The sequence below is a fragment of the Cupressus sempervirens genome, chromosome 6, assembly GCF_028749045.1.
Source record: "Cupressus sempervirens isolate cs-2001-9-10 chromosome 6, ASM2874904v1, whole genome shotgun sequence".
Taxonomy (NCBI): domain Eukaryota; kingdom Viridiplantae; phylum Streptophyta; class Pinopsida; order Cupressales; family Cupressaceae; genus Cupressus; species Cupressus sempervirens.
Window position 1 is genome coordinate 389,189,274 of NC_143123.1, and position 11,638 is coordinate 389,200,911.

General features: G+C 36.8%; 1 protein-coding gene across 2 annotated transcripts in view; it reads right to left on the bottom strand.

Moving 5' to 3' along the window:
* Window positions 1-11,131, bottom strand: part of LOC149552687 (polyadenylate-binding protein RBP47B'-like) — a 47,715-nt gene extending 36,584 nt beyond the window's left edge. For both annotated transcript variants that reach the window (XM_089788251.1, XM_089788250.1), the window contains exons 1-2: window positions 10,687-11,131; window positions 7,210-7,690 (exon numbers count right to left, since the gene is read on the bottom strand). In XM_089788251.1, coding sequence (XP_089644377.1) covers window positions 7,210-7,690; window positions 10,687-10,830 — 625 coding nt within the window. In that variant the 5' untranslated portion in view covers window positions 10,831-11,131. The remainder of the gene's footprint in view (window positions 1-7,209; window positions 7,691-10,686) is intronic.
* Between the last annotated feature and the right edge of the window lie 507 nt (window positions 11,132-11,638).

Genomic DNA, 11,638 nt, shown 5'->3' on the forward strand with positions numbered 1-11,638 from the left:
GCATAAATGGGCTAAGATTATCTATAATAAGTACCTAAATGCGGAAGACCCTTTATCGATTTTTAGAATGAAGACCCTTCCTAAAGGGTCAAAAAGTTGGAACTTTATGGTTAAGTGTCGACACCTCGTTAACAAATACCTAACTTGGGATGTCGGTAAGGGTGATAAAGCCCTTTTTTAGGAAGACTCCTGGGATGGGCACCCACCAATAGACAGCAATCAAATCCTAGGAGATCTCAAAGAAAAACTAATTAATTTGTGGGGTAGTAAAGTCAGTGACTACAAAACAAAGATCACTACAGAAGAAAGTTCTAGCTGGATTTGGAAACCTCTGAAAGACATAGAGATGGATTCAACCGCAATAAAGGCATATGAAAAGATCACACAAGACAGGAAAGTTAAGCAGCTCGAGAGGAATGACAAGCTCATTTGGGCGATATCAAATGATGGCAAGTATAGTGTGAAAAACGGATACAAAGCTCTGATAAACTCACAAAGATGGGATGAAGTGGAAATCCCACTTAAACTCTATTGGGACCCTGCTTGTCTGTCAAAGGCAGGGTTTTTCTTATGGCTGGGATTTCAAAATAGGATTCTCACGGCAGACAGATTCCGTAAATTGGGTTTCGAAGGCCCCTCAAGGTGTGCTCTTTGAAAGCATGACAGTGAGGATGTTGATCATCTATTATATAGCTGCCCATATTCTCAAGTTTGTTGGGACTATCTCAGACAGAGGTTAGGATGGTCTTCTCTGTTGCCTAAATCATTAACTGATCTTCTCAAAGGTTGGCTTACCAACCTATGTAAGAGCATCTATAGTAAATTGTGGAACATTTGTCCTTCCATCCTTGTGTGGGAAGTTTGGAAAGAAAGGAATAGAAGAATTTTCTGTGGTATAGAGTTGAAATCAGAAGAGTTAGTCCAAAAAATAGAAGCTAGCATAGTTGGAACAGCTAATTCCGATCTCAAGAATTCCAGAATAGAAGAAGGTTCATTTTCTATCTCGGATGGCCAAATTAAAAAGATATGGCCTAATTTAATTAATCCTCCTCTCGTCTATTTTAAGAAAAGCAAGGAGGCAAGCGAGAGGTGTAAATGGTCTCCCCCTCCGAAGGGATGGGCGAAACTTAACTTTGATGGGGCCGCTAGAGGTTATCCAAGGACAGCAGGAATTGGATGCTTCAATGATGACACGGGTCAGTGGATTGCTAAAAAAGCCAAGTCTATTAGTCCTACTTCCAATAACTTGGCGAAGCTCGAAGCACTAAAAGAAGAGCTAAAGCTCTGTCAAAATTTAGGATTATCAAATATCTTCATCGAAGGCGATTCTCAAATTGTTTTAAATGCAATAAGGAATAGAGCTACTCCCAATTGGGTCCTTAACTCCAAGTTAGAAGAAGTTATTAATCTGTTCTATCGGTTTGCGCAAATCAGGATTTGCCATATCTTTTGGGAAGGTAATCAAAAGGCAGACTTTTTGGCAAATAAAGGAGTTGATGGTGTAAACCTCTTGGAATATACAGATGTGATATGAATTGTAAGTTATAATTTTCACCGTAAGTTTTAAGTCTCATCTATATGTAAGGTGAACCTGGTATCCCGTTATAGATGTTACTTAGGATAGCAAGATTAGGTAATCCATATATAAGGTTAGGTTTTATAGGGATATTAGCAACTTATAGTACGTCTTTCTTTATAAACTTTCCATGGGTTAGATAGCAGTTAGGCGTATGAGTGGTGGTTAAGGGTTGGTATTTTCTAAGACATTGTTGCATTTAATTGAACTATTGAGGTTCTTTTAATCTATTACTGGCTATGAAGTAATAGATATTATAATTAGTATTGAAAAATATATTTAGGATTTCGTCCTTCCTTTTTATGATGTATGCATGTCCCATAGCTGAAGTTTGTCCACTTCATAATTCCTAGGTGACGTCAAGCTTCTTAGATAGTGTTGGATGAGTCGAGGTGCTTCTAGAGACTTCGCTGATTTATTTTATTCCTTTTGCTGAAATTGCCCTATCTTTGTCATTCGGCTCGTTATTTCATAGACATGGACACATACATCTGTGTTTTTCACAAAGCCGAGGTCCGCACTATGGCCTTTCGAGGCAACATCAAGCTAAAAAGGTGGAATTGAATTCTTAGGTCAGTTGATGGGATGACTCACATCGCAGTTAGCAGGGCAATTGGTGAAGGCTTCTTTAATTATGAATACACTTGGAGGATGAACAACGACATCATAGGCACATTTATCGGATGTATGTCTAAAGCCAAGATCAACAAATGGGACATGTTTAGACTTTCTTTGAATATTTTCGACCCCATTTGGTGTCAAGGAGTAGTAGAAGCCATCATGAGCCTATATGAAAAATTGAGAGTGCCCCTCCCTGAGATGTACATGAATCATCCACCAGGGAACCTTGTTGTGGCAAATATACCCAGGAGGCTTGCCTTAATAATAAGTGATTTGGCAGCTTTCAATATGGTTTGGCCTAAAATGGAAACCTGTTTTCACTTCCTCCTTCAATGGAGAAGGATCATGATGGATATTGGATACGAATGGCTCAGCAATTACCTTGGCCTTTTTAAGGCTTATATTCACCCAGGAGTGGGATTTGGTAATCTGCACAAGTTGGACTTCTATACACCCAACATTGAGAAATCCAGCAGAGAAAGGTCTTCTTTTGAATTTCCTCCCCACTTTCAGTTAGAAAACCCGAATGATATTGCGGAAGTAATCATGGTTTTTTGGAAGAAGTAAGGTGTGCCGAGGATATTTTGGTTTAGCTTCTCGGTATGCTCTGTTCTAATATGAAGGTTGGGCTATGATGTATCGTCTCCCTCAAAGACTGGGAGTTTTTGAGTGGTCTTTGTTATTTTCATAAGTTCTATAAGCCTATAAGCTTATATTTCATTTTCCATATTGTCATAGATAGGTATCTGCTAGTCTATATAAGGGCTTTGGTTTGGATGTAAAGTTTTTGAATGTCGATATCGGAATGTAGTCAAAGAATGGGTAGATTAGGTGCCTTTGGACATAAAGATGTCCTTACATACTTGTAATTTTCTATACTCATTATGAACATAGATACTAATGAATAGCATGTTTTATTTTCAGTTTGTCTACCAAGACATTTGATGGTTACAACCCTTTGTGAAATGTTTATCAAGATTTCCATTTCGATATGATTTATTTGAGTATTGTATCTTGCTTTAATCATTTGGGGCTGTTTTGAAAATTAAAAAGCGGTACTTTGTTTCTCAAGTGAGTAGATGAATTTATTGCATCCAAGAATTAATTATCATTATAGCAAGATGAATTATTTGCACTTAGAAGGGCACTCTATCTTTATATCCCTAATTTGGAGGGTTCGGTGTATTGTAATTCTGCTTTGTTCCATTTCAATTGTCTGATGATCGTGACTGGTGTATTGGCCTAAGGAGATAGGTATTTGAGGTATCGATTTATATAGAGCTGAGGTCAATTCAGCTAGCTCTGTTTGGTCTCTCGAATTCTTTCTGCTTTGCATATAGCTTGAGGTGTTCGTTGTGTTGCTATGGTAGATTGAGATTAATTTTTTGGTTCTCTAGAGGAAGCTAAGGTTTAGTTTTAGTCTTTGGACACAATAGGAATTGAAACGTGGTTAAAGAATTTTAACACATCTCAGTATACCAAGAAAGATTTAAAATAGTATTATTTTCAATTACAATCATAAATGTAATTTTTTCTGGAAGGCATTTACTACTAACATTTTGCTGATAACTTTATGAATCTAGTTAATAAAGAATGGGAAGATAATTATTTAATGAGTCTGTAAGCCTTATTTTATGTATTGCAGGATGTAAAAATAAAAAGCCAAAAGGAAAGGTATATATTTTATCCTTTCCAAGGTATCTTATTTTATATGTTCAGGTAGATAGTTACATTGCTATCGCTAACCAATCTGATTGTCAAAACAATAAGGCAGGGATGAGTTTATCGTTCAGTAATGGAGGGATGTGAAGTGTAGTGGCTAGAATGGTTCACTGGCAATAGGCCTCTGCTTCATATAAGTCATTTGATCGTTTGTACTCATTGGACTACGATCTACTTTATTGTAATAATAGCAATTGTGGGAATTTAACTCGGGTATGCCCCTTTTATGGTGTAATAATAAAAGACCGTGGTCCCGAGCTAGACTGGAGGTTTTCTTCCCCGTTCTTTCCTACCAGTGCCCGTTTGAACAGAGGTACTCTGATGTAGTTCATTTATTTTTATTAATCAATATAATCAAGGTTTAGGCCATTTACCGATCTAAAAAAAAAACCCAAACAATAATTAAGAGGAAAAAATTATTAAAACCCTCCCATAAGGGAGTCATACCCAAACTAGCTTTCCCGCTCTAATACCATGAAACTTTAAAAACGCAATTAGAAATTGTATTAACAATGCATAATAAAGGGAGTTTTACAAAACAAAATAGCATGAACCAAAAAGAAAAGTTGTCTAAATAAATACTTCTACACGTAGACAAGATTAAGATAACTAAAAATAAAGCCTAAATAACCATTAACTAAGGTTCTACAATAATGGGCTAAATATAGCAAGAACCTACACTACTAAAGATACTCTAATACATAACAAAAGCAAAAAAAAGCTTCCATTGAGGAGCTTATAACTAAAATCCACCCAAAGAAGGTAATTGACCATTAGCATGATTTTCCTTTTTATTGTAGTTTCGCAAGGTGTGTACAGTGTCACCCAAGAATGGACAAATTCGAAGACAATAATGTGAGTAGCACTTTGCAACATTTTTTTTAAAACAAATGTATACCAATTATCTCCAAGAAGTATGGATCATTTGCAATAATGGAGGTCGACAACAAAAAAGAATCTTCTAAATCTCCATATGCTTGACCAATTTGAAGCATAAGCAAGGTAACATTCAAACTGAAAGGCAACCAACAAAAACATGCAAAATACAAGACTTCTACTATCAGTTTCCAACAATGGAAAAAGGAAATGTGGCATGTGGATGTTAGAATCTCTCTTTGTGCACTAATAAGGTCATTGCCTACTTGTTCTGTTCTAGTGTGCTGAATTATTATCGAATACCACTAAGGTTGGCCTCTAAAAACTTGCTTTCCCACTAGTTCCACTTGAAGAGCAAAAATATTTCCCTTCAATTAGACAATTTAACAGCAATCCAAATACCAACCATTCTACTTTTCACTTCCAAAAGCAACTGAAATTGTCTTCCATGGAACAAGAATCATAATGAAAACAGATGAAGAAAACAGAATCAAGCATTGGACCTTAATGTCAGAAAGCCACTTGATATTCCAATTTGAGATATAAATTCATATCAAGTAGACAACAATATAGATGCTACAGAAGTTCACATCCAGAAGTTTTCTACAAGAAAACAAAACAAAAGGATAGGTATCCCAAAGCATATCAAACTGAAATAACTAATGTCCTCTTATAAGCAGCTAATATAGCATTAATGTGAGCACGCAACCATGACATGTAATACAAACTTAAACTCTTTTTCAACATGCTAGTTTCACAGAAACACGGACTAACTATTGCAAACAGGTGAACAAGATAACAAAACCCTCAAACTGTCTTTGTAGATATTTCAAATGTGAAAATCCAGTTATGGTGACGCTCAACCTCCTTGTCTAATTTATTGGCATAAAATCCATCAGACTTTTAAGTGCTTAGCAGCCTGAGAATTGTTTACCCAAGATAAGGTACAAATATGGACATCATTCTAATAAACAAAATCACAGCTGATATAAGTTTCAGATTTTTGCGTACTATGGGTTCTGAACAATCACCATGTTAATGACCTGCAGCGGGGAGTCCTTGATTTTGGCTCAAGAGCATTTTTAATATGCAAAACTTCATGGCAATCCAAGCTCTGCCCTTGATATTTATACAAACCCAAAGCTTAAAAATTCAGACTTAGTGCCCTAAAACTATAACTCGGAGTTGGAAATGGCAAAAACTCAGCAATTTCAAACAAATAGAAAACAATTACACCAAAAATAAACTAATGCATTTAGACAATACACAAGTCTATAATGATAATCAATTGGTCATAAGTCAATGGTTACATATTTCAAATGATCCTCAAATCAATAACTGACATAGACCCACAGAATCTCAAAACATTGGGGACCAAGGGCTTTGGGCTTGGGAACAACATGGGGGCAACAACAAGCAAGGGGTCTGCGGATGGAGAAACGTCAAATGACAATATCACTTGCAAGATCTACGGAGAGACGATCCCAGCATCAAGCCCAAATGAAGACCTTCCAAAACCAGAAAAACATCATGGCACGCACGACCTTTCATTACTTTCTCACCCCATTTTTCCAGAACAAGGTCCGTATTATTGTTGACCAAATCTTCATTCTTCCAACTTATTCTCTAAGTGTGCTATTATGGAAAAGATATCCTCTATTTAGCTTCACAGGACCAACAATGTTAAAAATAAACTGAACTACTGAAAGCTGAATGGGTTTGTCACAACCTATCGCCAAGAAATTCTGCTTAAAAAAGCTCCCCACTCTACAAGAAACTCAGCCGAGTCCCAGCAAATAATCACCGAATGCTCAGCCTGACTCACCTAACTCGACTTGTGAGTCCAAGTCAACTCAGCATGGCAAGCAAAACATCAGCCAAGTACTCGCCTAGTTTTCCTACAATGATACATACAAATAGGAACTCTGTAATACCAACAATGATTACCTTAGATACCATGGATTATTGGCAATTACTCTTTTATTCTTTTGACCAGCAGCATTAGTCTGAATTTTGGCTTGGCCACTTTTTAATTAAAAAATCTTCTTCATGCCAATCCTCGGAATTTAACTACCAAACTCTGACCTATACAGCTATATATAGAAGCAGGAACTCTGTATTAGCAATGGTCCCTACATCAGATACTTGGGGTATGTTTCTATTGAGTCGTGTAAAGGGCTGGAGCAGTCTTTATTACCTGTTCTCAGCATTCCTGCCAAGTACTTCACGACTTTACCAAAAACTAAATCTAGTTACAAGAAAAAAGCAATTCGAGAAAACAACATTCCAGTTAAAGCACAGAAGCTAGTAGATTAGGCAGCAACCGATCAAACATTCAGCAAATCCACATAAAGAAGATGCCACAGGAGCATAAAGTTAACAAAGTAAATTTACATCAAAGGTAATGAAAATACCTTTTGCTGAATATGGTTGCTGAAATCCTACAGCCTTCTTTGGAGTAGCTGCACTTATGCGCATTGGTCTAATAGAACAGTACATACCATTCATTTCAGTCATGGCACGGTTCCTCTCACTCTCATCAGAAAACTTAACAAACCCGTAGCCTTTTGAGCGACCTGTGTTGGGATCTGTAACAACCTTTGCGCCTCTCACTGAGGTATAATGAGTTCGAAAGGTTTCTTGCAACATATAATCTGTAACATCAGGGGCCAAATCCCCCACAAAAATAGAATGCTCTGGTCCTACTTCTGGACGTCTTTCCCCAATGCCAAAAGATGCCCAGTTCATTCTAAATACTTGTTCTGTATTTGGCATCTGTGTGCCATTGTATGTTTGCAGAATTCTCTCTGCTGCTGCATGAGTTACAAACTCAACAAAACCATAACCTTCTGGCTGCCCAGTCAGCTTGTTGCGGATGATTTTTATAGAGACAACCTAAAGGGAAAGAATAACAAAATTAGAAAGATGCATAGTGGTACAATTACACATCCATCTAAAAGCTATTTCTTTTGTACAAATTGATAAACCACCAAATCAATAGGAAAAAGCTCAAAATGCAAAATTATTCTGAAATGAACACCAGATTGTACAGCATACTACAGTACAACATTGGAAAAGCTAGAGCCATATGAAATGAAGAATAAGAACAAGTCCAATTAACACTTGAAAATAAATTACAAAACTTCTGTCATTAGACAGCTCCTCCTCAAAAAGATTTCAGAGTATGCTTTTCCAACATGATGACATAAACAGTCTGCAGCTGCTTACTAATAACAATTTCTCCTTTGTCTAAGAATAACTTTTCTACTTTTGTAATTTAACCCCTCTTTTCTAATTGATCTCCATGTTGCGACTGATGACAAACAAAACACAATTTAAGATGACAAATAAATCAGAAACAGAAATATGCCAATGAGAGTTTCCACGGCAACTGCCTGCAGTGGTTCACAAGATTAATTTTGCGGTACTTCCAATGAAATGAATGACTTCAAAGCCATATTCACTTTAGCTAGAGGGATTCTGATGCATATCCTGATTGATTATAACAAATTTTAAGGCAATAAACTGTTTTTATCACAGAGATTTTAAAGAACTCTTCTCTGGATCTTGACTCCATTCAATGCATTACAATTAATCTTTATACTTCATAGCTTGTAATTGTATAAAAAGGGCAAGGATAAATAATAGCTAGGCCTCCTGGCTTGACAGGGGGGTATTACTTTTAAATAACATACCTCATTTCAAATGAGCGTGTCAGAATCCAATACCTAAAACAAGCAAATGAAAGTAACTACTGTCAAAATTGATCTACAGTTGTCATAGAGAGATGGTTCATGGTCAGCTAAGCAGAGCTTCATGGCATGCACCTCTGTTCCGCTCAAGGTAGTGGTATACCCCTTAAGTGTTTATGAATAAAAGAGATAGAGGATAGATCAAACTCCCAGGCAACTCTGCAGGACCATGAGGCCTTGTACACAGTATACCCCATAAGTGTTAATGAATAAAAGAGATAGAGGATGGATCAAACTCCCAGGCAACTCTGCAGGACCATGAAGCCATATACACAACACCCAGAGCCAAAAGTAACATGGTGAAGCATGTTTCAAGAAAGCCAAATTGTGGAAATAAGGAAGTAATCCTCATAAGACATTGGATCCATGGGGAATGCAGCTTGTTAGGATTTACACAGAGCTGTGCAATAAACAATATCAACTATAAAGCAAAATAAAATGCTAAAGGTATTGAATATGGAAAGGATAACACTCCCGTTATTTGTGACTGCGGCTAGGATTTTGCCATAGAAGCACGCCTCCACTTCCCATAACTCTCTGCTGGGGAATCCTGGTCGTTTACAGTCAGCCAAGCTAGAAAGGCTTGATGGCCTTTGGATTGTGTCTGTGCCTAGGAGGTGGACGAGTTTCGGTGGGATGATACGCCTCGGTTTTGTAGAATGTGGCGGTGATACTTTGCTGGTTTCTGACGAGAAGAGCCCTTGTCAGGTATTTTGGGTTGTGAAGGAGACCATGGTGTTCAAAAGGATGACAATGGGTTGAACCTGCCCCATTCAGGAACTGGAAAAGTGCCTAGTGCAATGCAAGAAGGATCAAACAAATGGAGTAGGCAGAGATAAATTCGTGAAGACCAGGGATTTTTATACTCGAAGCTTAAGGTTTTCTCCTCCTCCTGACATTAAAGGTGGTCTGCAAATTGCTAAGGTTGATAAGGAATCCTTATCCTTTGCTTATGGAAATAGGGTGACATGCAGTGGTGGAAGAGGTCTCCATGGTCAACATGGAGTTCTGAGTGGAAGAGGAGAGCCTAAGGATACCTCATGCAACATGTCTACCATAGGAGAGTAAGCTAACTGTTTGTCTTGATGGTGCCATTGAAAGAGATATGGCAGAAAATAAATAGTTTGCTGAGTTGGGCATGATTGGGAGACTTCAATTTACATATTGATCCATTAAATATATTCCATCCAGCTTTTTTTCCCTTTATTAATCAATAGAGTATAACCTCTTCAGTTTCTTTTTCCCCCCTTAATTGTGAAAAATATAAGTTCTAAAAGATAATAAAAAATCATATGAAGACACGACACTTACAGAATTTGTAAAATGAATAAAAATGTTTGGTTTTTACACAAGTGGTTTTGAGGGAAAAGTAAACTAAGCCGTTGTTGTAGCTGTTTAAGTAAGCATTGTCGTAGCGAAAAGCGTTGCAGCAGGTCCCAGAAACAGCCGTTTAAAACAAAAATGATGTTTCATCCACTAAAAAGTAAACCATACATGGATACCCAATTAGTTTGACTGTAAACTATCGTACAATGCGTGCATGGTGTTTCGAGCTGAAATACTCTTCATCTTTAAAATTGCTTTTCATGTTTATAACATTGCTTGGATATCATTTGTGAAAAAAAAGAATAATTAATATAGTCCTAGATTATTTTGGGATATACCCATGCCAGTGGGATTGCGAGTGTATATGCAACTAATAGAGATTGCCAGTATGGAGAGACCTCAGAAGCGAGAGTGCGACTCAAATAGAGATTGGTAGTAACTTTCCTAGTGTAAGAAAAACCCAGCGTGTGTTTGAGCGTTATACCAGCTCAAAAACCATGCTTATGATTAAGGATTTTAAAACCATTATTGCTATGTTCACATCATGTTCCTTTTCAACCTGCTTGGATCATATGTTCATACGTACACGTAAGATTGAGTTGGTTTGACAAGGTACCTACGTCATTAGGAAAATCGGAATGATTAATTTCTTGCAACCTAAGTATGAGAGGTTCGAACCTCGGGAATATAATGACACCATATATCAAAAGGTTAACGTTTCTTAATACATTTTACATATAGAAATGTACCTTAGAAATTGTATATACAAACGCAGGATATATAAACTATAACTTTGAAAAGTTAAAAGGATACCTCTCCTGTATGCGCGAAGCAGCCATGCATGTAATTTTCATCGACCCAGTACTGTAAATCCCCAATCCACAGCGTTCTAATTTCATCATTGGAATACTGTGGTTGCTGATATTGCTGCTGCATCCATTGTTGTTGTTGATCCATGACTATGTAACACAAAACCCTTCCGAAAAATCCTAGAGAGAATATCCTATGAGGTTTTCAGTAATGAGAGCGAGAAGACGACATGGTAGGTATTATGAGCAGTATATAGAAAGATTGCAGAAGCGGCTAGGGTTTGGACGCACAAAACAAAGCGAGGTATTTTAAATCAAACACAAAAATAAACTTTCCCCTAGATTAATCTAGGCTAGGGAACAAGCCACTTGCCAACGCAATACCACCATGTTAATCGTTACCTCTATTCCTATCTCAAAAAAACATTATGGCACCTGCACACAAACATGTCAAAAGAAATCAACATGAACACTAATATCCGATACTTTTTACTTTTTACACTGATACATACTCGCTTGACATGGGCGATTATTGGTACAAACATGTTAAAATATACAAATCATTGCACAAAATAGGTGATATTTGTATTAATAAAAAATATATCAGATAATTGCATATTTACATGATTGGTTTCAAAATACATAGTGGTTGTATTTATGTTCACTTTAGATTAAATTGAAGTACACACGCATGGTTATAGGTGCATTACAAATTTTGTTACATACAAATATGCATAGTTATTGGTGCATAACTAGTTTTTTAACATTCTTTTCTACATATTAACCGAAAATAAATATGGAAGTTTCTTGCATATAATCCAACTTCAATTGGTACATGCATGTACACCTAATAGTGTAAGGCTCGCCAATTGAATTAAATTAAACAGATGCAAACACGACAAATAAAATTAATTAAGAAAATGGATGCAGAAAAAAGAAGGCGCAGATAATATTAA